Below are 23,229 nucleotides of genomic sequence, written 5' to 3'. Positions count from 1 at the left end.
CTGACCTAATTCACCCACCCCCAGAAAAGCTGTCTGCACTTACTCCTTTTCTTTAATTAAGAAGAATGCAGCCAGCAGTCTCAGTTCATGCTGAGACCATCCCACTCAGCTGTCAAACCCCACGGGAGTTGCCATGTCCCCTGCAGCCCCCAGCCCTTTTCCCAGGAGCTAAGCTCTGCCAGTGATGGATTCCTGATGCTCTGGTGCCTGCAGCCATGAGCAGTGCTTGATTTATGGAGTCTGCTGATAGCACAAAGTCCTGGTGGCATGAAAACAGGCTTGGGTGCATCTTGACAGCCCAGGGTTTGCAGTGCTAAGGGATCTGCCTGCTGTTCTAGCTCAGACACTGATCTGTTGTATGACTGGGGAAGACCCAGATTTTTTGATGACTTACAGATACAGTTTGAGTGCCTTTCAGTAGAGGAGCAGTCCCTTGGGTACAGCTAGAAGAACCATAGCTTGGTCTTGATTGTGGTGCAACTGGAATGTAATGAGCTGTAATAAAAATACTAAGTTGCTTGTCAAGCAAAAAACCCAGCTGTTCGGTATTAATGTTTTCAAGAAGTAATTTTGTGCCCAGTGCATACTGACGAAGTATTTTTGTTTGTACTAACACTGTATAATAAAATTCTTGGAGAGTTAATAAATAGGGAGGGGGGTTTTTGTGGTGGTTGTTGTTGTTGGGTGGTTGTTACTGGGCACAGCAGTGCATTTCCTGTGCTTTCGAGGTCGAGTGGAGCTGTGACTGATGCCATGCAATGGTGAATGATACAATTTCTCCAGTAGCTGGCAGAATTGAAACCAGCTGTTGGAACTTGTACCCACACAGCCCCTGAGTCTGCAAGGGGAGAAAAAAAAGAAACAGCAGTTCAATGCAACAATCAAGAGCAAGGCATCAGCCTTTTCCTCGAGACTCACTTTGCACAAGTGCTGTCAATTAGAATTTGAGATTTCTCAGCCAAGGTGCTTCCTGTGGAGGGAGGCAGGAGGAGCGCAGCTGATCAGGGGCATGGATGTAATTCGCAGTAACAAATGAGCTGTGGCATTGCTTGGGCTGAGAGAAGAGTTTTACCAGTGCTGATGGTGGTATTTGCGCATTTAAGTTCTGTTGCAAGTTAAACAGACATGGAAACCTCTCAGGATAGTCATGTTTCCACACTAGGTGTAGTAGTTATGTAGCAAATGTATTAACTGCAGGTTTGCACCAAACATGCAAAAACAAATTAGAAATAGGGAAATACAAACACATTTTCTCATTAGGGGATATAAGTATGTGCTGACTGTAGTACAAATACAATTTTTATTCCATTTGTGTAACCTTTGGTATTTTAATGAAGTCCTGTTCCTGTGTACAGCGTATGGTTCACTGTCAGATAATTTAACACTAAGAAAATCTGTCTTGAATAAATTAGAATATATTTGCAAATTAATTGGTTAATTAGATTTTAGACATCTCTTGAGGACAGGAGAGAAACAGATGTGTGCAAAAGCCACACAGATAGTTTGGGGATGAGTGTTTCTTCTTGGGTTTTATCACTCAGTTTTGTGAAAAACAGCCTTTCACGAGTGCCAAAGATTAAAAAACTCTCAGCTCTAAATGCAGAACATTAAACTCCAATTTCCGTGGTGCTGCTGATTTTTTCTGGGGCACAGGCAAAGCCATTTGGACCTGTTTGCTGAATGACTGCACTCAGAATATGCAAGGTACCTCTTGAGCTGCATTTTTTTTCTAGGAGTATCCATGAAGCCGTCTGGAAATCCTCTGAACTAAACACTGGCAGATCCGCAGAGAGATGCCAGCTGGCATCGTGGTGAAGGCAGGCAATTCATAAGAAGAAGCAGGTCTAAGATGGAGCCCAGGATTTAGAAGAACAGTCACCGAAGAAGGAAAACTGACAGGGCAGGTTTTTTTCTCAGCTACATCGGTGTAAATCCAGAGCAACTCCACTGAGATTCACACCAGAGTAACTGAGAGCAGAATCTGGCCAACATCATCCACCTGACCTCAGGAGAGGGCTCGGATGGAGAATAATTCCCTTGCCTTCCTCTTACAAGCCTTTTGCACCTGATTTTTAGAGAGGCAATTTTACTCAGTTTGGGGACAGACATAGTACAATCATATGTAACCACTGATTTATTTTTACTGATTGGTAAAAGTAGGATTCTGCTTAAAAAATATACACTTCTGTATTCATTATTGACTTAGACCCCTTCAAAAACAAATTCTGAGTAAATCTTCTTTGGAAACTGAGAAAATTCAAATTTTAAGGGCTCGAGTTGGTCCAGAAGCTGAGTAGGAGAGGATTTTCAGCTTAAAAGGAGTTCAGCAGCTTTCTACAATCTGGGCTGATCTTAAGAGCAGTAGAGGTGGGTAGCTGGTGCTACTTGCATCCACTTTTCAGCTCTGCTGAAACAGTGCTGCAATCCAAGCCCACACCAGAGGACATTGATCAGTCCCTCTTGGAAGCCAGCCGGTGATCACATTACTTTGTGCAGTTTAATCTCCAAGATCCCATTTTGGGTGTGCTCACAACCATTTGGCAAAAACTTCATCGTTAAAAGCAATATTTGCAGTGTACAGTAAGACAAACAAGAGGCCATTTGTGTGCGTCATCGATCATTTTACAAACAGTCCTCGGGCTACGCACGGAACTGGCCCGGTGCTGGCTGCTCAGGGTCACCACGCAGACGTCAGCAGCAGAAGCGCTTTTCCTGCTGGTGTAACCTCTGTTAGGCACCAAGACCCTGGTGCTGCTGAGAAGAACCTTCCAGTCATGTTCTTTCTTTGACCTTGGTGTGTTTTCCTAAGCAGTAGACAGAGCAAAGTAAAAGCCTTGTTGCTGTCGATGTGTGAAAATTCAGCCAGATTTTTCAAACTCCAGAGGCTGAAGCTGCAGGGCTGAGGTTGCAGGGGACGCCCACAGCTGCACCGTGGCTCTGTGCAGGAGGCCCCAAAGGAGGCCATGGCGCCGCTGGGCACAGACACCACGTGTCCTTGGCCTGGGACTGCTGTCAGCAGCCACATGCCTCCAGGAAGAGAGCACAGCTTTTAACAGGGTTGTTGTAGACTGGGATGTGCAAAAACCTGGCCGTGGTGACCTCGATGCACTAATTTATGAGAGCATCTGGGCTGGCCCCTGAGGGCAGCATGACTGCAGTGCGTGGGTAAGAACCTCCTGTGGCAGGATCATGCCAGCAGGCTGCTGCCCTGTCCTTTGGTGACCCAGCCACTGCCGGGTCCCAGGCAGCCCGTGGGGATGTCTCTGCTGGGCGCTTGGCCTTCCAGTCCTGGTTAGCCCCAGAGCCCAGCTCTCCTTTGGCAGGCAGGGAGTTCCTATGCAGCATCTGGCTGTCTCCTGAGCCTGCTCCCTTCTGCCCTAGGCCCTTCTTAACTCTCCTGTGCAGCAGGGCTACCAAGACAGAATGAGACAGGTACCTGCTTTTAGTGGGATCTGGTTTATATCACTGGAAAGGCAAAACTACACCACCATCCCTGCCTGGGGGGCTGTGGAGCAGTGTATCTTCCAGCCCTTCCCTCCATGTGTAGCACATGCAGACTAGTTATGTTCCTGCAAATAAGTAAGAGTGCCGATGCATTAAGACCTGAGGCTAGGAGAGTGCCGGTCTGCAGCTGTGATGAGTGTAAGTAGCTACAGAAGATGCCCATGGACATTTCCCTGTAGCATTTATCTGAATGCACAGAGTGCTGGTTCCTTGAGCAAAGTGAATTTGCACATTTGTCAGGAGTGTGGAGGTTGAGGAGAGACCCAGAAATTACCAGCTACAATAGAATTCACAGCGTAATGGGTTAATATCTTCTGCCATAACTTCTCTATGGGGCTTTTGTCAAATCTCTGATTCAAGTAGTGTTGTCTGAGGCTTTTGACATTTGTGGCAGCACTGGGACAGACAGTAAGGTCGTGTGTCACTTTAAAGGCTTAATTTTTTCCGGGTTTCTCACAAAACTGGAGTTGAAAGCTCTCTCATGAATTTCTTGCGGAATCTGCTGAGGCAGCAGTTATGTTACCCTTCAAAACTCCATGGAAAAGGTCACCACAGAACCATGCCAAACCTGCCAGGCTGAAGGAGAAGGGGCTGAGGCTCCTTTCTGTGCCAGCTGAGATCTAGGAGACACCTGTGAAACCACAGCCAGCTGGAGATGCCGTGGTGTGGGCAAAACACAAACCACACATCTCCTTGCATGGTCAGGTTTCTACCAGAGATGTATTTATTCAGCAGAGCAAAAAAGCCCAAAGAGGAAAGTATAAACCAAAAAAAACTTTATTTGGGAGGTGTGACTGCGGTGCTCAGACCTTCCTCCCCTCTGAACATAAACTAACCTGGGGCGTGATAAAACAAGCAAGGAGCTGCCTTCAAATTTATTTCTCATTCTTTCTCCATTTCTAAAACCTCCCGCAGCAGAATATTAATTTGTGATGAGAAGCTAGTTTAAAACAGGACATCTCCTTGCAAAATATAATAAACACTGATGTTCCCAACTAAATTACAAAGGTCTTTGTAGGTTTTGTATAAGAACTGGCTGCATTACTAGACAGAGATCATAAACCTTTGAAAGGCAGAGGGAGGAGAAAAGAAAATATTCCACGTAGGGAAAATGTGATTGTGTTAATGACTTTGCTAATCCCTAGGCATCCAGTTTTATCCATTCATGCTTCCAGCATCTGCGGATGAACTCGGGAGGGCTTCAGTAATACATTAAAACAAGATATTTTTTAAATTTCCATCTAGGCATAATAATTTATTGGTTTGGGGTTTTTCCCCCTTCTACTCTGCTAATTTATGAATGCCTCTCTTAAGTTTGCCAAAATGATAATCAACCTTGATACTTTATTTGGGATAATCATCCTTGTGGAAGAGTCTTGTGGAGAATTTTATAGGAATGAAGCCAGTTGAGATCTTATAGAAATACAATATTGATACCAGTTTTTTTAAAAAAAAGATACATTTGTAACTGCCCGTCCATCAGATGAATAATTCTTGAGTAAGTTGAATGTGTTGATCTGAAGTAGAAAAATCCTGGAGGTTATTTGTTATGAGGTGTAGGCTGTTGTTATTTAGTCTTGCAGAATTTGTTGTACCTCCAGTACAGCTATCGAAGTAGTGCCTGGGCTGCTTATCAGAAGATATCCCCAGGCATTTCAGTACTAATGTAATTGGATGAAGTTTACATGATGGAATATTGGAGGTAGAGGTTTTGTGCTCAGGACTGTGGAAAAGCACCAGATACTAGTAGCTTTTACAGAAAATGGAAGGCCAGATGGACCAGGAGATTACTGTGTCTGATCTCCTGCGCAGCCCATTGTGTGTCACCCGCTTTACCCCGTGCTGCATCCAGTGAAGCGGGAGGAGTTACAGCATGTCCTCGGCTTAAGCGCTTCCTTCCCATTCCAAGAGATCACTTAACAGAGGAGTCACCATCTCTCCTGGCACTTTGGTTCAGTGCTTAAAATATCTTCAGTGCCAGGCATTACTACAGATTTCTATTGATGTTTGTTTCACTTTTAACTTCCACCTCTTGATTCTTGTTATGCCCTTTTTCAGCAGGTTGAAGAACTCTTGCTTCCTTTTATTTTTCTCTCTGTAGAGCCACTTATATGCTGTAATCAAGCCACTTCTTCCTCTTCTCACTGATAAGCTGAACAAGCCGAGGTCTTTCAGTCTCTCTCAGAAGGGTATTTACTACAGTCCTTTAAATAACTTCTCTGTCCCTTTTCTCTGTCTTCAATTATTCACCATCTTTATAAAATGTGGAGATGTTAGGAAAGTGTATTTTCTGGTGTCTGCCTCACTGACTCCAGGTACAAAGGGACAATTTCTTCTCTGTGTGTACATGGTTGATATGTCTAAGGATTCATTTGCTCTTCAGTAACAGCCTTGAGCTGCTTGTCCACAATGACACTCTAATTCTATACAGAGTTGTTCCTTTCTAAGGTAAAACGTCTTGTTTCAGATGCCAAGCATTATATTTTGGCTTACTGCATTTTATAGTCTCTTAAACAGTATGTGAAAGATGTCTGTGCTACATGAGGATGCTCCAGAACCCTGCTCCAGGTCTGCACCTTTTTAGCCTCCAATGTTGGCAAAAATTGCTGACACATCTAACGCATGATTTGAGGCACTGCTGTAGGAAAATGCCTGTATCACAGCCCATCTGGAGTCTGAGGAGGGCAGCTGGGGAAGGGCAGCTGCTGAGAAGTTTGTAGGGAGAGCTCTAGGTCTTATTTATACCCCCTGGGGACACAACACACAAAACCCAGACTCAGCTTGGAACAGTGCAGCCTGTTTTCCCACTAGCACAGGGGGCTGCAGTTACAGGTTTTGAGAGGTAGGAAGTTGAAGTTACCCTGATACAGAAGCCTCTTTTACAGATGTCTTTATGTCTTTTTACATGCTCTGTGCTTATCAGTGGAATTTCAAAAATAATGTTAAATATTTTAAAACTAATACCAGCATTAACCCACCTGTATAAAAAGCAGTTGCATGTTGCACTGCATCATTGCATGGCCTCTCTTACAGTCAATACTTTTCCCATCCATCTCTTGGCTGTTAGCATTTGGCTGAAGAGCTGTTGTTCATCTGACTAATCTCATCACTGCTGGCATCCTCTCCCAAAACCTTTTGTCTGGACAGTCATGTTTTCCTTGGCAATCTGCAAAGCACACCAGATCATAGGTCCCTCTGAGCACTTGCATGCTGATGCCTCTCCCTTTCCATTTGTCCTTGCACTTTCATGGCTGGTGGAGATATTAAAGGCAGGGCAGGGAGCAGGGAGAGAGCAAAGGGTTTTTTTTGGCAGGCAGAGGCCCTGCACACTTCCTGTGGGAATGGAGGAGGTGTCTGGCAGTGTTCCAGGGATGGGGCTGGTAGAGCTGCTGCCTGGTGTAAGAGTGGTGAACGTGTGCTTCAGCTACTGGCCCCAGAGCAGAGTTGCAAATACACTCAGGAGTTCCCTGCTCTCCTACAGCTCATGTGAAGTGTTTCAGTGTGTGGCAGATCACAGGAGAAGGTGCCAACATATGCCCAACCTGATCTGTGCTTCTCATTGGGGTTCTGGCTACAAAACCTACCAGCTTTAGATTTCCTTGCTGCGGTATAAAATTTCTTGTGGTTAAGGCTTTATTTGGAGTAGAGGTGCCTCTCTGCAAAAGAGGGAGTCTTTTCAAGTCTGTACAAACTAGTAAGTAATTCTGAGACAACTGAATTTGTTGGTTTCTTTAAAGAAACATAATTATTTTAAAATGACAAACTGTTCCTTTTGTTGATAAATGTTTTATATCTTTGCTGCTATGCCTGAATAGTTTGTGTAAATAATTTATTAGCTTGCAAACAGACGTAGCACGTTCAGGCAAACACTGCCCAGCGGGGCAGGAATGCTAAAAAGGGGAAACGGGATTGTGAGCAGTGCTGAGCACCGAGAGCAGGAGTGGGTATCAGTAGGGACAGAGAAACACCATCTGCAGCTCATAGGCTCAGGCCCAACAGAGCTCAGATGCCTGGCACTGTGGTGAGGCACTGGAGGGGCAGATGTGAGCAGTCAGGCAATCACCATCAGCAGGTATGTCCGTGCGACCCTTAGGAGCAGAGTGACAGTGGTGCTCAGAGCTATGAAATGGTTTGGTTAAGATAGTGTTTGGCATTTAATATTTTCAAACTGATTTTCTTGCTTTGCATGCTTAAGAAGAGCTGTCCTTCAGTTTGCTGTGGTTGGTTATTCCTATAACTTTGTTCTCAAAATGGGCCTTGTTTTTTGAAAAAGCGATTTTGCAAAAATCATGTGTGAGGTTCTTTTATGTGTCAGGGCAGGGTTAGGCAGGAGAAGAAGGCTAAACACATGCATCAGTGGTTTCCAGATGAAAGTCCTTTCTAAATAGTGTGGAAGTGTGTGCATATAAGTATGCATGGATGCAAATGTGCTTCTGAGGTTTTTTAGACAGCAATTTTACCTAAAGGTCCTATATGTCACAGTGGGGACTTACAGAACCATAGAAAGGTCTGGGACTAGTCCAATCCCCTGCTGTGGACAGGCCATCTTTCAATAGATCAGATTGCTCAAAACCCCAACCAATCTGACCTTGAACACTTCTAGTGACGGGGCATCCTGAACTTCCCTGGGCAATCTATTCCAGTGTCTCAGCACCCTTGAAGTGAAAAATTTCTTCCTTGCATCCAGTCTAAACTTTAACTTCTTTCAGTTTGAAATGATTATCTCTTGTACCTTTGAAAAAGGATAAAACTCTTTCCACCCTTTCTGAATGTAGTATAGACACCCTGCTCTGGTTCAACATTGACCGAAGATCACTGGAGTTTCCTCAACAATACTGTGGAAGGTAGGAAACACTTAATAAAAGCCATTTGCAGTTCTAAACTGATCCTTGATGGCATGCAGCTCACTCTGGCTGAGGAGGAGAGGAGAGTGGCTCCAAAGGGCACTTGGTGATGCACAAATGAAGAAGACCAGTGCACTAGTTATAGATGCTTTTTTTGCTGAGAAAAATATATAAGAGAAAACTTGGATTTTACTGTAGTCAGCAGAAGTGGGCAAGCCCCGAGGAGGAGATTTGCAGAGTGATAGATTCCATTTTACCTGGCCACTCAGTGAAGTACAGTCCTGGTTCTGAAACCACACATGGCATGGCCTTGATTTAGCTTTATCTAGGCAAAACTGTGAATGGTTATAGGAGGCATCACCAAAAAACATTTATCAGTGGATTTTTCCTGCTATATTCTCTTTTCTCTCTCTTAGAAAATACAAATTATTTTAATACTGACTGTTGCCTGCAAGAAGAAGGAAAAAAAAATTGCCATTTCTTGCCCTTTCAGAGTTCACACTCCTGCTCTGCTTTGTTGCAGAAGTTAGTCCTCATTAAATCCAGAAGATCAGCATCTGCTGTCAGCCAGTGGAAACCACCCTGGACTGTTAACAATGCTGGGATTTAACCCTAAAATTCAGAGTTACAAAACCAACATATACAGGGTTAAGGTTGTTCCCCCCTCCCCACTTTGTGTCCTAATCCAGTTTTTGAGGTAGCTTTGTCTCATTTATAGAAAGGAGGAAGAAAATACTTGGAGATCCTGAGATGAAGACAAGTAGAAGAATTAATAATCAGCCAAAATAACGAAGTATCTGGATGTGTTGTGGTGTACTGCTCCTGGAGACTAAGCTACAGCTGACTCTGTATGAGTAAAAAATCACTTCTCTATTTCATTCAAAGTTGTTCCTTGGATTTGCTGAACTAATTTCTCCTCCAAGCATGGTCACATTTTAGGTCAGCATGCCTAGACAACATGGGGCTGTGCCAGCAGTTCCTGTGTGAAGTCCCTCTTTGTTTTTTTGGAAACAAATCCAGTCATTCATAGAAATGAACTCCTGCATAATTAGAGCCAGCATTGCACATCATGGCTTTGCTTTCCATTTTTAGATGTTACGTCTGGAGGATTATAACTTTTAAAGATGCCAACAAGCCACTTAGGAGCTCGATAGCTGTAATGGGAAAATCTGTGGAGCTGAATAGGAAATGATAAGCTTCATAAGGACTATTCTAAATTGTTTGGTAAAGAGCTCAGCCAGACATTCAAAGCAAGAATAGAAACTCTGACCCCTTCTAATTTGATCTTCAGGGGGTTGTACTTTCTCTACTGTCCTGCTGAAGCCCCAGTCCTACAGGCAGCTTAATGGAGAGTCCTCTGGTCTCTTCTGGGTCCCGTTATTGGACTGTTGCATAAATGGATGCAGAACACTGATTTTATCCATATTTTACCCTCCGGGGCCAGTAATCAACCTTTTTTCTTTCTAGGTTATTTAAAACATTCAGTACCCTCAGATACTGAAGTGTGAAAGTATAGAAAACTGATCCTCTTCAGCATTTTTAACCCCAAGTTTTTAATAAAGAGCTATTTAAAAATAATTAAGCAAGATTTGGAGGCCTTTTATTTTTTGACAGGTAGGTAGCAGTCATCACCTTCAGAGCCAACAGGTGTGTTGACAAGTGAAAGATCTCACAATAATTCTTTTATATCTCTGCATGCTGAGGCTCTCAGGTATGTCCTGTAATCTCAAAATTAGAGTGGGTAGCAGATGAACTAAAATTTGTTTCTTTGTTCAGAAAATGCAGTATAGATTTTTCTTTGTTTGGATCTTTAATCCAAGCTGATTCTTTAACAACTGAAGTTCCAGTAGTGGTTTGGTTTTTTGACTTGTTGGGGTTTTTTTGGGGTTTTTTTTTGGGGGGGGGGGGGGGGGGGGGGTTTAAAGTTAGACAATAAATCAATAAGAAAATTGTCCTTGCAGTGGGAAGTTATCCCAAGGATGTGGGAAGTTATCCCAAGGATGTTCACTACTGGACTGTCACAGCATGTGAGTTCAGTTAATTGAAGTAGATGAAGCTATTTAGGACAAGTGTTTGACACCGCTGCATGGCTATGAAAAGGTTAAAGTCCAAACAAAGTCACTCTGAGAAGGGCAGAATAGAATATCCCAAATTTTAAAAATAAGTATCATAGAATTTCAGAATTATTTGTGTTGGGAGGCATATTTTAAGATCATCTAGTCCAGCCTCTCTGCCATGGGCAGGGAGAACACTTCCAGGGATGGGACATCCTAGGCATTTCTGGACAATCTATTCTAGTGCCTCATCACCCTCACACTGGAAAAAATCTTCCTTATGTCTGATGTAAATCAAATCACTTTTAATTTAAAAGCATTACTCTTGTCACTACAGCATGTGGTAAAAGTCTTTCCCTCTTTCATATAAGTCCCCTTTATATATTGAAAAGCCACAGTAGAGACTCACTGGAGTCTTTTCCAGGCTGAACAGCCCAAACTCTCAGCCTCTCCTCATAGGACAGGTGCTCCAGCCCTCTTATTGTCTCTGTGGTCTTCTCTGGACCTGCTCCAACAAGTTGATGTCCTTCTTGCATTGGGGACCCCAGAGGTAGACACGGTGTTCCAGATGGGCTCTCACCAGAGTGGAGTAGAGGGGGAGAACCATCTCCATAACCTGCTGGTCACACTTCTTTTGATGCAGCCCAGTATGTAAGTTTCCTGTTGCAACACCAAAGCAGACTATCAAGAGTTAGATACTACTTTCAACTTACTCCTGCATTTTTCTTTGCAGAATACTGAGGAGCAAGGCTGAGTAGATAAAGCCCAAGTTCAGACTACATGGTGGTTTCATTGGTGCTGCTTTGTACTCCTGCCAGCAGACTGGGGTTCTTTATATTAAAATATTCTAAAAGGAGTTTGTGATCTCCAGAAAATGGCAAGGTAGAGATACCATAATGATGCAAAGTGCTAATGTAATTTATTGTTAGAAGAATTTTGTTAGAAAGTAGCTGTCTGAGCCACTGGATCATCTTAATAGCTTGGTCTGATCTTTACCTTGTAAGGGTCCAGCACCTTGTGGTCAATAAGTGCCAGCTGGGCACTTTTCAGACAAAGCATTCATACATGCTTTTGTCACTTCAGAGGGCATGTCAGGGGAGGTGGGGCCAGGTAAAATCTTACCATGTGGCTTTGTGTGTGCATGTTCCTGGGTGTGCATCCGCGCGTGCATTCATCAGTATCCCTGCTTTCCCACTGACCTGGAGGGTGTTTACAATGTGTGGGGCTGCCTTTACGTTCTTCACAAGATACAGGCAAGCACTGCAATTGCTTCTCCATGGATTGTTCGTGTTCAGGCATGATGTGAGTTTTCTCGCTGCCAGCACAGTGAGGTGCGGCTGTGAAACAGGCGCTTTTAGAGGACTTCAAAGCCTAGGAGCCGGTGTTTGGTTTTAGAAGAAGCACTACACAGTGCCATTAGCAGGTTGCTGGTAATCAGGGTGTAACACTGCCTAGAGAGGCACCTCTGCAAGGTTTGCCTCTGACATGCCACTTACAACCCCACTCTGGTACACTTGCTAAATATGCAGCTATCTTTAAATGTCAAATGATGTAGGTGAGACCACATTTGCTGTGTAAGATACTTATTCTGGGTGGCCTAGCTGCTACACTGGGAGCCAGTTGGATAGCATTTTGCAATCCAAGTGTTGTGCATGCCTTGCATGCATCATATAGATTTACAGGACATTATGTGTAAATATTTAGACAGAAATCTTTAGAGCATTTTTATTTGTTGGAATGCACATTGACGTTAACGGCTTGTGTATCCAAATGTTTTTCCGCATAATATTGAAGTGAACTGAATCCAACAGTGATGTCACTGAAGACTTTAAAGATACTTTCAGTTTTAAGGGCTACTGTCCATCTTAACTGTAAAATGAAGTTTCTTTAGCGGTGAAAAGTCTACTTCCCTGTTTTTCTTTGTTAATCCAACCTTCTGAATTAAAGGAAGATGCTGACATGAAATGAAGGAAACAGTTGTGCTTCATGCTTGGTTGCTGCATGTTTACAGAGTTTAATTTCCATTGCAAGGCCTAGTAGAATTATTCAGAGTTTTCAGATTGGGCTCGTGCTCATACCCATACTCGGCTGTTACCGGTGTTCCGAAGTCGCTGTTCACACCTGCTGTTGTAGTTAGGCAGTAGCATCCCTTGGAGTCCAGCAGCCTGGGCAGTCTGGTGGCAGTGGCTGCAGTGATGAGCTACACTGAAAGAAATACTCCAATGGCTGCCTTTCAGCACTTGGCAAGAAAATCCTTTTTATGTTAGTTTCAAGGTCGTCAGATATCATTATAGCCAAGTATTAAAAATTTCAAAGAAAGGAGGCAGTGTGTTTGATTTATAGAATAATTATCTAGCTTTCGCTCTAACTTGGCTTTGGCAATGGTTTTGCAAGCACTCGAAAATTAAATCCATTTTTTATGGCACTACAAGGTATTATCTCACAGCAAATGATAATTAAACACCTGTGAAATCAATTAGCCTTTTAAACAGGGAAAAAAAAGTTTTCCAATTATGTTTTTGCACCTCCAAACTTTCTAATTCCAGAACCGGCTCTTGCAGAGCAGGAGGTGAACTGCCAGTGGCCAGTTAACTGGCATCCGGATCACCCCAAAGCACTGCGCAGCCGTAAATCCAGAAGCAAGCAGCTCGCAGTGACGGCACCCTTCCAGGCAGGATGCGTGAGCCTTCCCAGCTCAGTCCTGGGCAGCTATCTGTCTGACACACAGCCGGGCTCTCAGCTCTTCTACAAAGGCAGTTACTCACTTGGTGTTTTCAATGCCAAGTTTTACCTGACAGTTCATTTAAAAGCCAACATACCTTAGTGGAAACCAACCAACGAGATGCTCTGTGTGACTGAGTGGGACTTCTTCTCAGGCTCTCCAGCCAGTAGTTTAGAGCCATCTGTATTAAGCATTTACATGTGGAAAAATGGCCAATTGGTTAATAGCTGAAAATTAATATACTGGAAAACTGAGAAACACTTCTCCATTTACCCTTGTGTTACAGGTTTTACTGTCTGTCTTTGTTGTAGTACTTTATATGATACAGAAACTTCTGGAAGATGCAGTGTGCATTCATGGGTTTGCAGATTCAGAGAGGGAGCCTTGGACATGGTTGGTTAAGTGCCATCACGATTTTTTTGGCTCAGGAAGTAAAAAAGCAGCTCTAGTCGCATCTGACATCTACAGTGGAATGTGCTGATAGTCCCTGCCAAAGATGAGCTCCAGCATCTTCCAAAAGATGGATTATGTGTGGCACTGTTAAAATATGTACTGCTGGGTTAAACCCATTGCATTTGATTTGAGTTAAACCTGTTGTATTTGGCTTGGGTTCTGCTCCTGTATTTCCATCTGAATTTTAATAGCCATAACATGCAGCTGGATTTCAGTGAATGCTGCATCACCAGAGAGGAAGAAGTAAGGTCAGGATGCTGTGGTTAGCATTCTCAAGGTCCCTCTAGCTGCTGGAGAAGCCACCAGTCATTTGTGTCTCAGGTTTCATCTCTGAAATGGGAATGGTGATTGTATCCTGTCAAAAAACATGTTGTCTACATGACAGGTGACATATAGCTAGATAAAGTGTTATGATAATCACTGCATCTAGGCGTATCTGCTGGTCTGAACAGTCTTCTTAGATTTTAGACCTCTCTTCAATCAGTGGTGATGAAGAAGTGGCTCTAAAAAATATAGTTTATACTAAAATTGATAGTGAAAATATTTCCCGGGCTAGTTTATAATCTCTACAGTGTAGTGACATGGGGAAATGCTTAAGCTGTTGGAAGGAATGTATGGTATGGCTGATTAGTCAATGCAGAGCTTCTGCAGCCTGCCAGGGCTCCTTGGGATAATGGAGAACCAGGAATGCCAAACAGCCTTCTAATCCATGTGCTGATTGACATGGTCGGCACATCAGAAGAAAAAAAGAAAAAAGGGGGTTGGGGAAAGACAGACACTGTGTGTTGGATCAAGGAGTTAAAATGGTAGGAGCGTTTGGTCAGGCAGCATTTCTCCTTTGGATAATTGCCCACAGGGCCCTGCAGTGTTTACACCTGGGTGATCGATGGGGCCAGACATATTTCCTCAACTATGGGTGGTGGCAGGGAGGGAATAATTCAATTAAGTTGTGAATAAATTAGAATTGATTGCAAATAGAGCTGTTCTTTTATGCTGCCTAAAAAGGTACTAGCTGTGAACAAGGTACACTTAATCATTATGAAAAGAAGCCTGAAAGTTAATAAAACATGCCTCTAATACTTACAGAGGGATGCCAGCTTTGGATTAAATCTTTAGCTATTTTAGTTTTGAAGACCCAACTGTCATTTTTAAGGCATATGCATTTTGGATTTTAATGTTTGAATGCTGCAGCTGAGACCCAGGCCAAGCCGACCCTAAAATTGGCAGTAAAATGTTACCTCTGTGCAAGCGTGCAGAATGAAGAGATCAGGAATGTATGAGCAATAAGCATGTGCCCCAACTCCCCGCCAGTCTTCTAATGTGGAAACCTGGAGCTTTGTGGAAATAAATACCTTCTGAGCAAAACAGAGGACTCCTCTAAAAGCTTTTCTGCAGTAAATACTACAGAAGATAAACTGACAGAAGGAAAGGAAAGTGACAGAAGTAGTACAACACCGAGGCAGCACAAGTAAGGAAGAAGTGCCCAGCCAGCCCCTGCTCAGTGCTCTGCAGTGCTGGTCTTTGCTCTGATTTTCTGGAGCCTGAAAAACCTCCACAGCTGGGTAAAAAAAGAGGGGGTACCACTGTAGGCAGGGTGAAGGAGAGCTGTCCACACACGCTGGCAGCTCTGAGTCTGCAGAAACCACAGCAATGCAAGCTGGAAGACTGTAACAAATGTCCCTGCCGTCTTCAGATGTTACCAGCTAATGGTAATAAGTAGTTGTGGAAACAGATCTAACCTCCATTGCTGGGGAGAAGAATAAGAGGAAACCCTGGAAAAACCTCTTCTAAACACTTGACTATTTTCTTTATAGCTTAAGACAACTCCTCCAGCTGTGAGTGGAAGTTCTCATACTTGATTGCCTCCCTGAGCTTTTGCTGAGATTAGTCAGTGGAGATAGTGGGGAAATAAAGCCCGTTGTTGATGCAGTACTGATGTTTGCATTAAATGCCAGATTGGTACTTAATGTACAACATCAGTACTCTAGCTGAGAGGGTGTTCCTGGAAGTCTGTGCCAGCTCTGATTTCTCTCCTGGAAAAGTGAAGGAGAAATTTCAAGTCCAGCAAGTACTTAACTTGTATACTTACCTTTAGAGATTATTTCACTCACTTCACTGAAAGTATTTTAAGTCTGAGTTAAGGAAAGCGCAGAGATGCTTTCAGGTGTAATGCTGTATGCTTTCTACTATGTACATAAACATTTTGCAGTCCCTGTCAGAATGCTGGCAAAAATCAAGCTTGCTGCTGGATGCATGGTTCTGTCTGGGCTGAATGGGAAGGAGGAGTCTGAAAGTGAAAAAGTTGCCCTGAGCCTTCTGTCCTCACTATGGCCTGTGGACCTAGTGATGCTGCCAGGCAGTCCAGAAAAAGAAAAAAAGGTCTCTGCTGCAAGTTTTTCTCTTTTTCTCTGAAATACTGTTTGGTACATGTACATTGTTTCCTCTGTAAGCGATGCTTCCAGTTACAAAGCTATGCTTGCAGCCTGACAGAAATGTTTGGGGCTGGTTTACATGTGTTGCACAGAAAGTGTTCCCAAATTTGTATTTAAACATACTGGGCCATCTTCTGTCTTCCAGCTGAGGCAGAGTGCTCCCATTGCTTGGCATGCTACCCAGTGAACGCTTAGGAGTTAAAATAGCGCCTCATGTTTACAGATTTCAAATAGATGCTTGATCCCAGAGTGGTCTCTCAGAGGTTTAGAGTGGGCATGTGTCCCTTATCACTGAGCTCAAAGATCCCATTGAGTCACCTTAAAGCATTTTGGTTGAAATTGCAGGGAAATGTATTCAGTAGAATCTCTGGTGAGATTCGTTCACTTCAGCAGCTCTTGATGGATATTACTTTACTCTGGATGTGTTCCTTCTGTATTTGTGGCTCCTCCCTGAAATGAGTAGTTATTTTGTGCCCATACCTAAAAGTTAGGATGGGGCTTTCTGTGTACATATGATGTAGATAAATTGCTTGATGACCAGGAACTGTGCTATTACAGACCTCTGCAATAAATCACACGTTAAGTTTTAAAAGGCTCAAAAATGGGAGCAAGATGCTAACTGGTTTCGAGGTGGAAAATGGTCAACAAAATCCTCTTTTTTTTTTTTTTTTTTTTTTTTTTTTTTTCCCTTTCTAAATCTCTCCTAATGCCAGCAAGTTAGATATGAAAGAAAAGATGCCCAGTATAGGACATCAATGGGATATGGAAGACTCCCTTGCAGTGGCCTTCCTCTCTGCTTTCCTTTGTTGGTTTTGTGGGTAATGTTGCATTCCGGGGTATTAACAGGATTTTACGTTTTTAGCTAGCTAATGATGGGGAACTTCTGACTGGTGTATTCTAGCCCTACAGGGTATTCTATTTTTGGTATTTATTAACATTTGTTGTCCTACAATACACAGTAAAAGCAATGAGCCTCAGACCTCTCAACATGTAAGAAAAGGAGTGCTTAAAAATGGCAACTTTTTTAAAAATTTGGGGTTTTTGTATTCCAATCCTAATATTTTCCCCTGTATGCTGTGTCAGTGCTGACTGGTGAGCTGGGACATGGCTGCCAATCTCTATCCCACACAGAGAAAAATAAATAGCTGCCACTCAGATAGAATATGTATATATGTATTTTAACCAAAGTTGAGATAGGATTCAAAAGAAAAAAAGGGACTTTGAAGTCTGTTTTGTAGTTTTAATTAATGCAATGAGGGGTTTTATTTTACTCTCAGTGGAGATAATCTTAATCCATTCACAGTGACCTTTTCTTGTGCAAATTAGCTATACACGCTTGTTTAAGCAAATGGGCCTTTGCAAGATGTCTCTTCCTAAAGACAGAGCTTATAATTGAAAATTGGCTTACTCCCATCTGTCTGGCCTGTGTGAGAATACAAACATAGATCCTAACTTCTTTGTATGTAAAATACAATCATGTATATATGTGTGCACATAGACACACATACAAAAAAAATTGCTCTGCCTGCAGGACGTGGTAAAATTAGACTACTGGTGTCAAAAAAATTCATGCTACAAGTTGCTGTCAAAATAGCACCTATGTGCAGAGTCCAGGACACTCTGGAGAATGGAGTATGTTCAGTCTGGCTCATTTTGACTCAGACGAGGTCAATGCCATTCACAGTGCCATGGGCTTGTCAGAAGTACAGTTTGCTAATAACAGGCGGGAAGCTTTGGGATTTGATGTGTGGTTTTGGTGAATGATTTTGTGGTGATTGATGTAATTGGGGAAAAAACCCCAGAAGTGTCTATCAGTACTTTTGTTCAGAGAAGCATGGATCATTGCAGCTGTGTGATTAATTGCCAAAATGTGGTCGTATATTCCTCTCTCCATACTTAATAATCACCAAGTGAGTCATTGTATCCCCCCATCCCTTTTTAGTGCCTGCTTGATAAGGAAATATTTCTTCGGCATAGCTTGAATATTTTTTTGCTTTGTACAAGCCTCTTGTGAACACAGTTATGCATGGCTTTGACTAAATCTGAATAGAAATCAGGGTCACAGAAGTACTGCAACAATGCTTTGGGTATCAAAATATTTAATGTGAGTTTGTTCTTGGAAGTAGTGCACTGTTTATACAGAACTGGCTCATTATTGCGAAGGCAAAATTACTGCCTTCCTTATCAGTCTCGCTACCACTCTCCCCGGCATTCTCCCACGGTGGTTGCTCCTGAGGATGAACAAAAGGGAGCCAGAGAGGAGGCTGACACACATGCATGGAGGGAGTTAGTTAACCTGGTGCTGAACGGTCTTGGTTGGGGATGATTTTATCCAGATGTGTCTCAACAGCTGTTTGCATTTTCACGCTCAGTTACTCTAGGACTCACTGCTAATTGAATTTTCTCTTTTCTCCCCTGTTCTTGTTAGGTATGATTACCGTGAAATGCTGCACAATGCCACTTTCTGTCTGGTTCCCCGTGGCCGCAGGCTTGGCTCTTTCAGGTTTTTGGAAGCCTTGCAGGTAAGAGCTGCAGTTTAAAGCAGTGACTACGCTGGCTGCGAATCAGTGTGCAATAGCAGGGAGGCGGGGGGGAGGGAGATGTATTTCATTTCCCTAGTGGACACTAATCCACTTTGCGAAAGCCTCTATTCATACTTCTGGAGCAATTGGCAGCTTCTTCCCAGGAGGGGCTGAGGCACTGAACTCATCTGAAGGTTGGATTGCTCTATCTCCAGGAAAAGGGTTTCCCTGGATATGGTGAAGCTGAGAGATTGGTTAAGAACAGTATTTTGTCAAGCTGTGAGACTTCCCCTGGGAGACACTGGCCTTTACACATAAGCCCTGGGGCAGTAAAAATAGCTTTTTGTTTTCACTTAGCCAAAACAGACCTGTTTATGCATTGCCAGTTTTGAGATGGTGCTTGCTGAATGTACAGAAGGTGGCCTGGAGGTGTTAAAGCTCCAGAGAGAAGCTTCACATGAAAGTGGATATAAACTGATCTCAGGGGCGTCATGTGCTTTCTGGGATAACACCTGAATATCCTTCACCTTTCAAAAAATGTTTTGGTTAATGGTCCCCTTTTACTGTGGGCCAGCCACAGAAGGCAATACAAAAGGGCCCTGGAGTCCCTGTGGCCGGGCAGCACAGTGGTCAAGCCTGACACCTGCCTACTCCACCTTCTGCCTGTCTGGTGGTTTTTTTTGGTTTTTTTGGGCAAGCATCAGCCTAATCCTAGACCTTCAGTGAGGCATAGAGAGCATTTTGTGAGGTCCTGCAACTCCCCTGTGGGTCTGGCATCTGGATTTCCATGGGGGCTGGAGTGGAGAGAAGGAGGTGCTTGGTTTCAGTGAAATGGCAAATGAACACACCTTACAGGGTCATGCCTCCAGGAGTTGTTTTGCCATTTGGAAAGTGTCACAGCTCTGACAGTAAAGCTGTCAGTGAATGGCATCCCATCCCTTTTCATCATCAACCGTACAACATCTCTGCCACTGTTAGACAGTATCGTTCACTGCAGTGCTGAGCAGGATTCAGGTACCTAAGTGTAGGTATATTATGTCATTTTAGAAGCCCAGGGTACCCAGAAACCCTTCTGGCTTTCAGCTGCTTCTCCAGAAGGACTCCAGTAGATCCTGTGTCATGTCTGCCCACCACTGATGGGTGTTTTGGATACCCTGCATGCCCTGGACACATAGGTGTAACCGCTGAACCCCGCTCCTGCAATCAAATTTGAGATCCAAATTCTGGATTGTCACTTGCCTCTTTCTCCTACTAAGGAGAAGATTAAGAGCCTGAAAAGTGCTGTTCTCTCTCCAGTCTCTTCAGAGGAAGAAGTGGGGCTGGCTTTCATGAGATGACAAGTCACTTCAGATCCTCCTGAAGAGCACTCCTCAGCTCTTCTCTCGTCTGGGCTCAAAGTCCTGCAGCTTCTGTTAGATACATCATCTCAGGAGGGGAAAGCAAGGAGATTACCTCACTGCAAAGCACTTGTGGGCTCCTGGTCAATGATAAAATGTAGGCAACTGACGATTTTGCTATCAGGCTAGCAGCAGTATTCACCAATAATGATGTATTCCCAGTTTCTGTCTGGATCCAGGTGATGTTGAAAGTCCTGATCCATATTAGTGCAATGTTTTAAACATGAAAACACATTACTAAGTGTTTTCTAATTTGCTTTTTTCATACACTGATCTAATTCCTTACAGAAGATCACAGTTGTTTACACATCATAATCACTGCTATAATGTAGACTTGACCAGTCTAAGATGCTCCGTATGATGCATTTTACCATGAAAAGTATAGCAGTCTGAAAGATTCCCCTTATACCATCTTTTGGGAGGCCCGAACCCTAGTCTGGACCAAACTCAGAACACTTAAGCTTGGTTTGATCCAAAAAAAAATTGAACCAGAGCACAGGTTTGCTAAAATTCCTCTGATACTAGGTTATTTCATCACATGAGATGTTTGGTTTGGATCTTATATTGTGATTGAGCTGACCAGAACATAGTGGTGATCATTTTTTTATGGAAATAATGACCTATTTGCTAAGTATTCACAAACTGCCAGTGCAGAAAAACTTGTAAAACTCATAAAAGTTTAATTAGTTTACACAGATCATACTGGTAAGAAATAGATACTAAATGTGTTTGTTTTAGGACATACAACAATTCTTATTTTTGTAGACAGGTGATGACAGAAGAGTTGCATTTGTGCAGTTGCCTCTATTTGGAGAGTTGATACCAAACAGGATAGAGAATTTACTCCTTCAGGGGAAAGGTGGTGAGGAGTTAAATACAATCTGTATTTTCTGTAGGGCTGTCAGCAATTTACTATGAAAGTTAGGGAAGTTGCTCCCTGCTAAGTGGTTCACAAAGCAGCAAGGAAGGCCATCATTTAGCATTAAATTCTCCAGTGTTCCGTCTGCCGCACTGAACAGTTCTGCCTTTGTCTGGCAGCGTGAGCACCAGACTGCAAATGCCACTGTCCGTGCAAACCCCACCTTTCAGTGCAGATGAATAAGGCCAAAATGGAAAGCTATAAACACTTGGGCTGCCCTGCTGTGGCTTCTGGTGTTCACCTCACCTGGTCAGGTGTCGCCTTCTGGTGCTGCCTCGCCTGAGCTTGTGCAAGAAGGGGTCAGGGTGTTGGTGGGAAGCTGGAAGCTGCCCTGCTGGAGGGACAGCTGCTGACGGTGGCTGTGCCTCTGTGCCCACAGGCTGCCTGCGTCCCAGTCATGCTCAGCAACGGATGGGAGCTGCCGTTCTCGGAAGTGATTGATTGGAACCAAGCTGCCATCATAGGCGATGAGAGATTGTTATTACAGGTAAGGAAGAGACCACGGCCTTCAGCCGATCACTTGGTTATCGCTGCCACCATCTAAATGGACAGGGAAGATGAATCCAAAAGGTCAGGGTTGTAAAAGATTTTTTTATCGTGAAGGGATTGTCTGTGTCAGGCTGGCTGTGAACTCATTTAATATGACATCATTCATTATTTGACCTGAAGGTCATTGCAGCCACCAGGCCACATTCTTAAGTGCAGGAAACTTCTGTTTTTGCAAAAAGCATGAAATCTCTTCTGGTGTGGAGCACTTGGATGCCAATCTGAGGTAGACCTGCCCAGGTACTGTGATGAAAGGGGAAAACATTTGAGGGTGGATTCTGCCCCAGTCCTTAAAAAACAGTTTATCTCAGGGGTATCCTCCGGAAAGCAGGTATTTTCTCAGGCAGGAGTAATCATCCAGCCATTTGGTGGGAAGCAGAATCTGTCCCTTTTCTGATGTGTGCACCATGTAGCATTGCTTTCTGAAGCAGTGTTCATGTCACTTATAGTCAATCTTTAGGTCATAGAACAAAAATGGGCTGAGAAGTTCCAAATTCCCTCCTACTTTCAGCATCTGCATTGGTTTTAAATGCACTATGGTTATTTTTTTCAGCTGTTAGTGGGAATTACAGTCCAAGTATATTCTGTAAATTCTGCAGAGAAGCTCATGTTAGGAGAAGTTCTTGAGAAATTGTTTTTCCTAAAGTGCCATTGTCCAGCATAAGACTGAGATCCACAAGATCTGGAATAAGCACAAAGTAGCCACTAAAAGTGATTTTTTTTTTTTTTATCCTTGAGTTTAGTGTCCTCCACAGAGAGGAGAAGCCTTCAAAGGTACAGGTGTGGTGGCACCCCAAAACAAAGTATCTTTGCAATGTCATCACATGGCTGTTTACTTGTCTAAGGAAGTAAATATTTGTAAAGAGCTGGCCTAGCAAGCCTTGCCTGGAGTGCCTATTCAACTTAATATCATACAAGCTGCAAATGTAAAAGGACCATTTGATTTTTGCTTCTGTGGACAGCACATTTTTTCTGAGCAAAATTATGTCTCTCTTTAAATAATAATAATTTGCTGATCTTCATGTTTTCCGGTAACGTGCCATTCGTTCACTTCACACAGCTGCTTCCATATTGAACAGCTACTGCACTGTTATTAACAGTGTTTTTAAAGAGCTGGCAGAGGGCCTGAATGTCTGCTCTGGGAAATGTTTTTGTTATGTTACAGTTTTTCATTTCCTGTTTGAGAGCAACTCGGATGTTTTTATTTGCATATTCTCCTCATCATAGTGCTGGGAGCTTTTCTGCATTTATTTGTGCAGGGTGGTTTTTCCCTCCCCCCTACTCATTGCTGAAATGACCTTTTATTAAAGTTCTAATAATTCCAGTGTAATCATGCTGGATTAGCATTAATACATCATCTTCCCCACCTGTCTTTCTGGACAAGTAGATTAATAGGCAAATGCATTTAAAATGGGAGCTCTGATTTTTCTTTCCAGCTGTTGTAACAGAGCCCCCATCAAGGCTCTTTTTAACCTTGACACTGTGTTTGCTGGCACTCAGGAGCATGCTATGGTGTGTAAAATCATAAGTTTGTGCAGTAACCTTCACAGTCAGAGCAGCAGTCCCTTTCATAAGATGTAGTGAGGATTGAGTATTGATTTTATGGGTGGATTACACATGTGTGCACCCACACTACAGGTTGCACATACTGCAATTAAATGTTTATTGAGAAAATTCTGTATTGCCACTAAGTGACTTAAATCTTGTCTTTGCTACTAATAATGTTTCTGAGTGTGATTAATACACATATATGCAGCCAGTACAAGTAATGTTTATTATCCTTCTACTTATTGGAGCACATAATGAATAGTGATGTGATCTCTTAGACATGTACCA

General features: G+C 43.1%; 1 protein-coding gene across 1 annotated transcript in view; it reads left to right on the top strand.

The window, feature by feature from the left end:
• EXT1 (exostosin glycosyltransferase 1) overlaps positions 1–23,229 on the top strand; it is a 175,619-nt gene that overhangs the window by 131,592 nt on the left and 20,798 nt on the right. Inside the window, exons 2-3 of the mRNA XM_038128528.1 lie at positions 18,438–18,531; positions 21,227–21,334. Coding sequence (XP_037984456.1) covers positions 18,438–18,531; positions 21,227–21,334 — 202 coding nt within the window. The remainder of the gene's footprint in view (positions 1–18,437; positions 18,532–21,226; positions 21,335–23,229) is intronic.

The sequence above is a fragment of the Motacilla alba genome, chromosome 2 (genome assembly GCF_015832195.1).
Source record: "Motacilla alba alba isolate MOTALB_02 chromosome 2, Motacilla_alba_V1.0_pri, whole genome shotgun sequence".
Lineage (NCBI taxonomy): Eukaryota > Metazoa > Chordata > Aves > Passeriformes > Motacillidae > Motacilla > Motacilla alba.
Note: the sequence above shows the minus strand (reverse complement) of the source record. Positions and strands in the feature narration are given on the sequence as shown.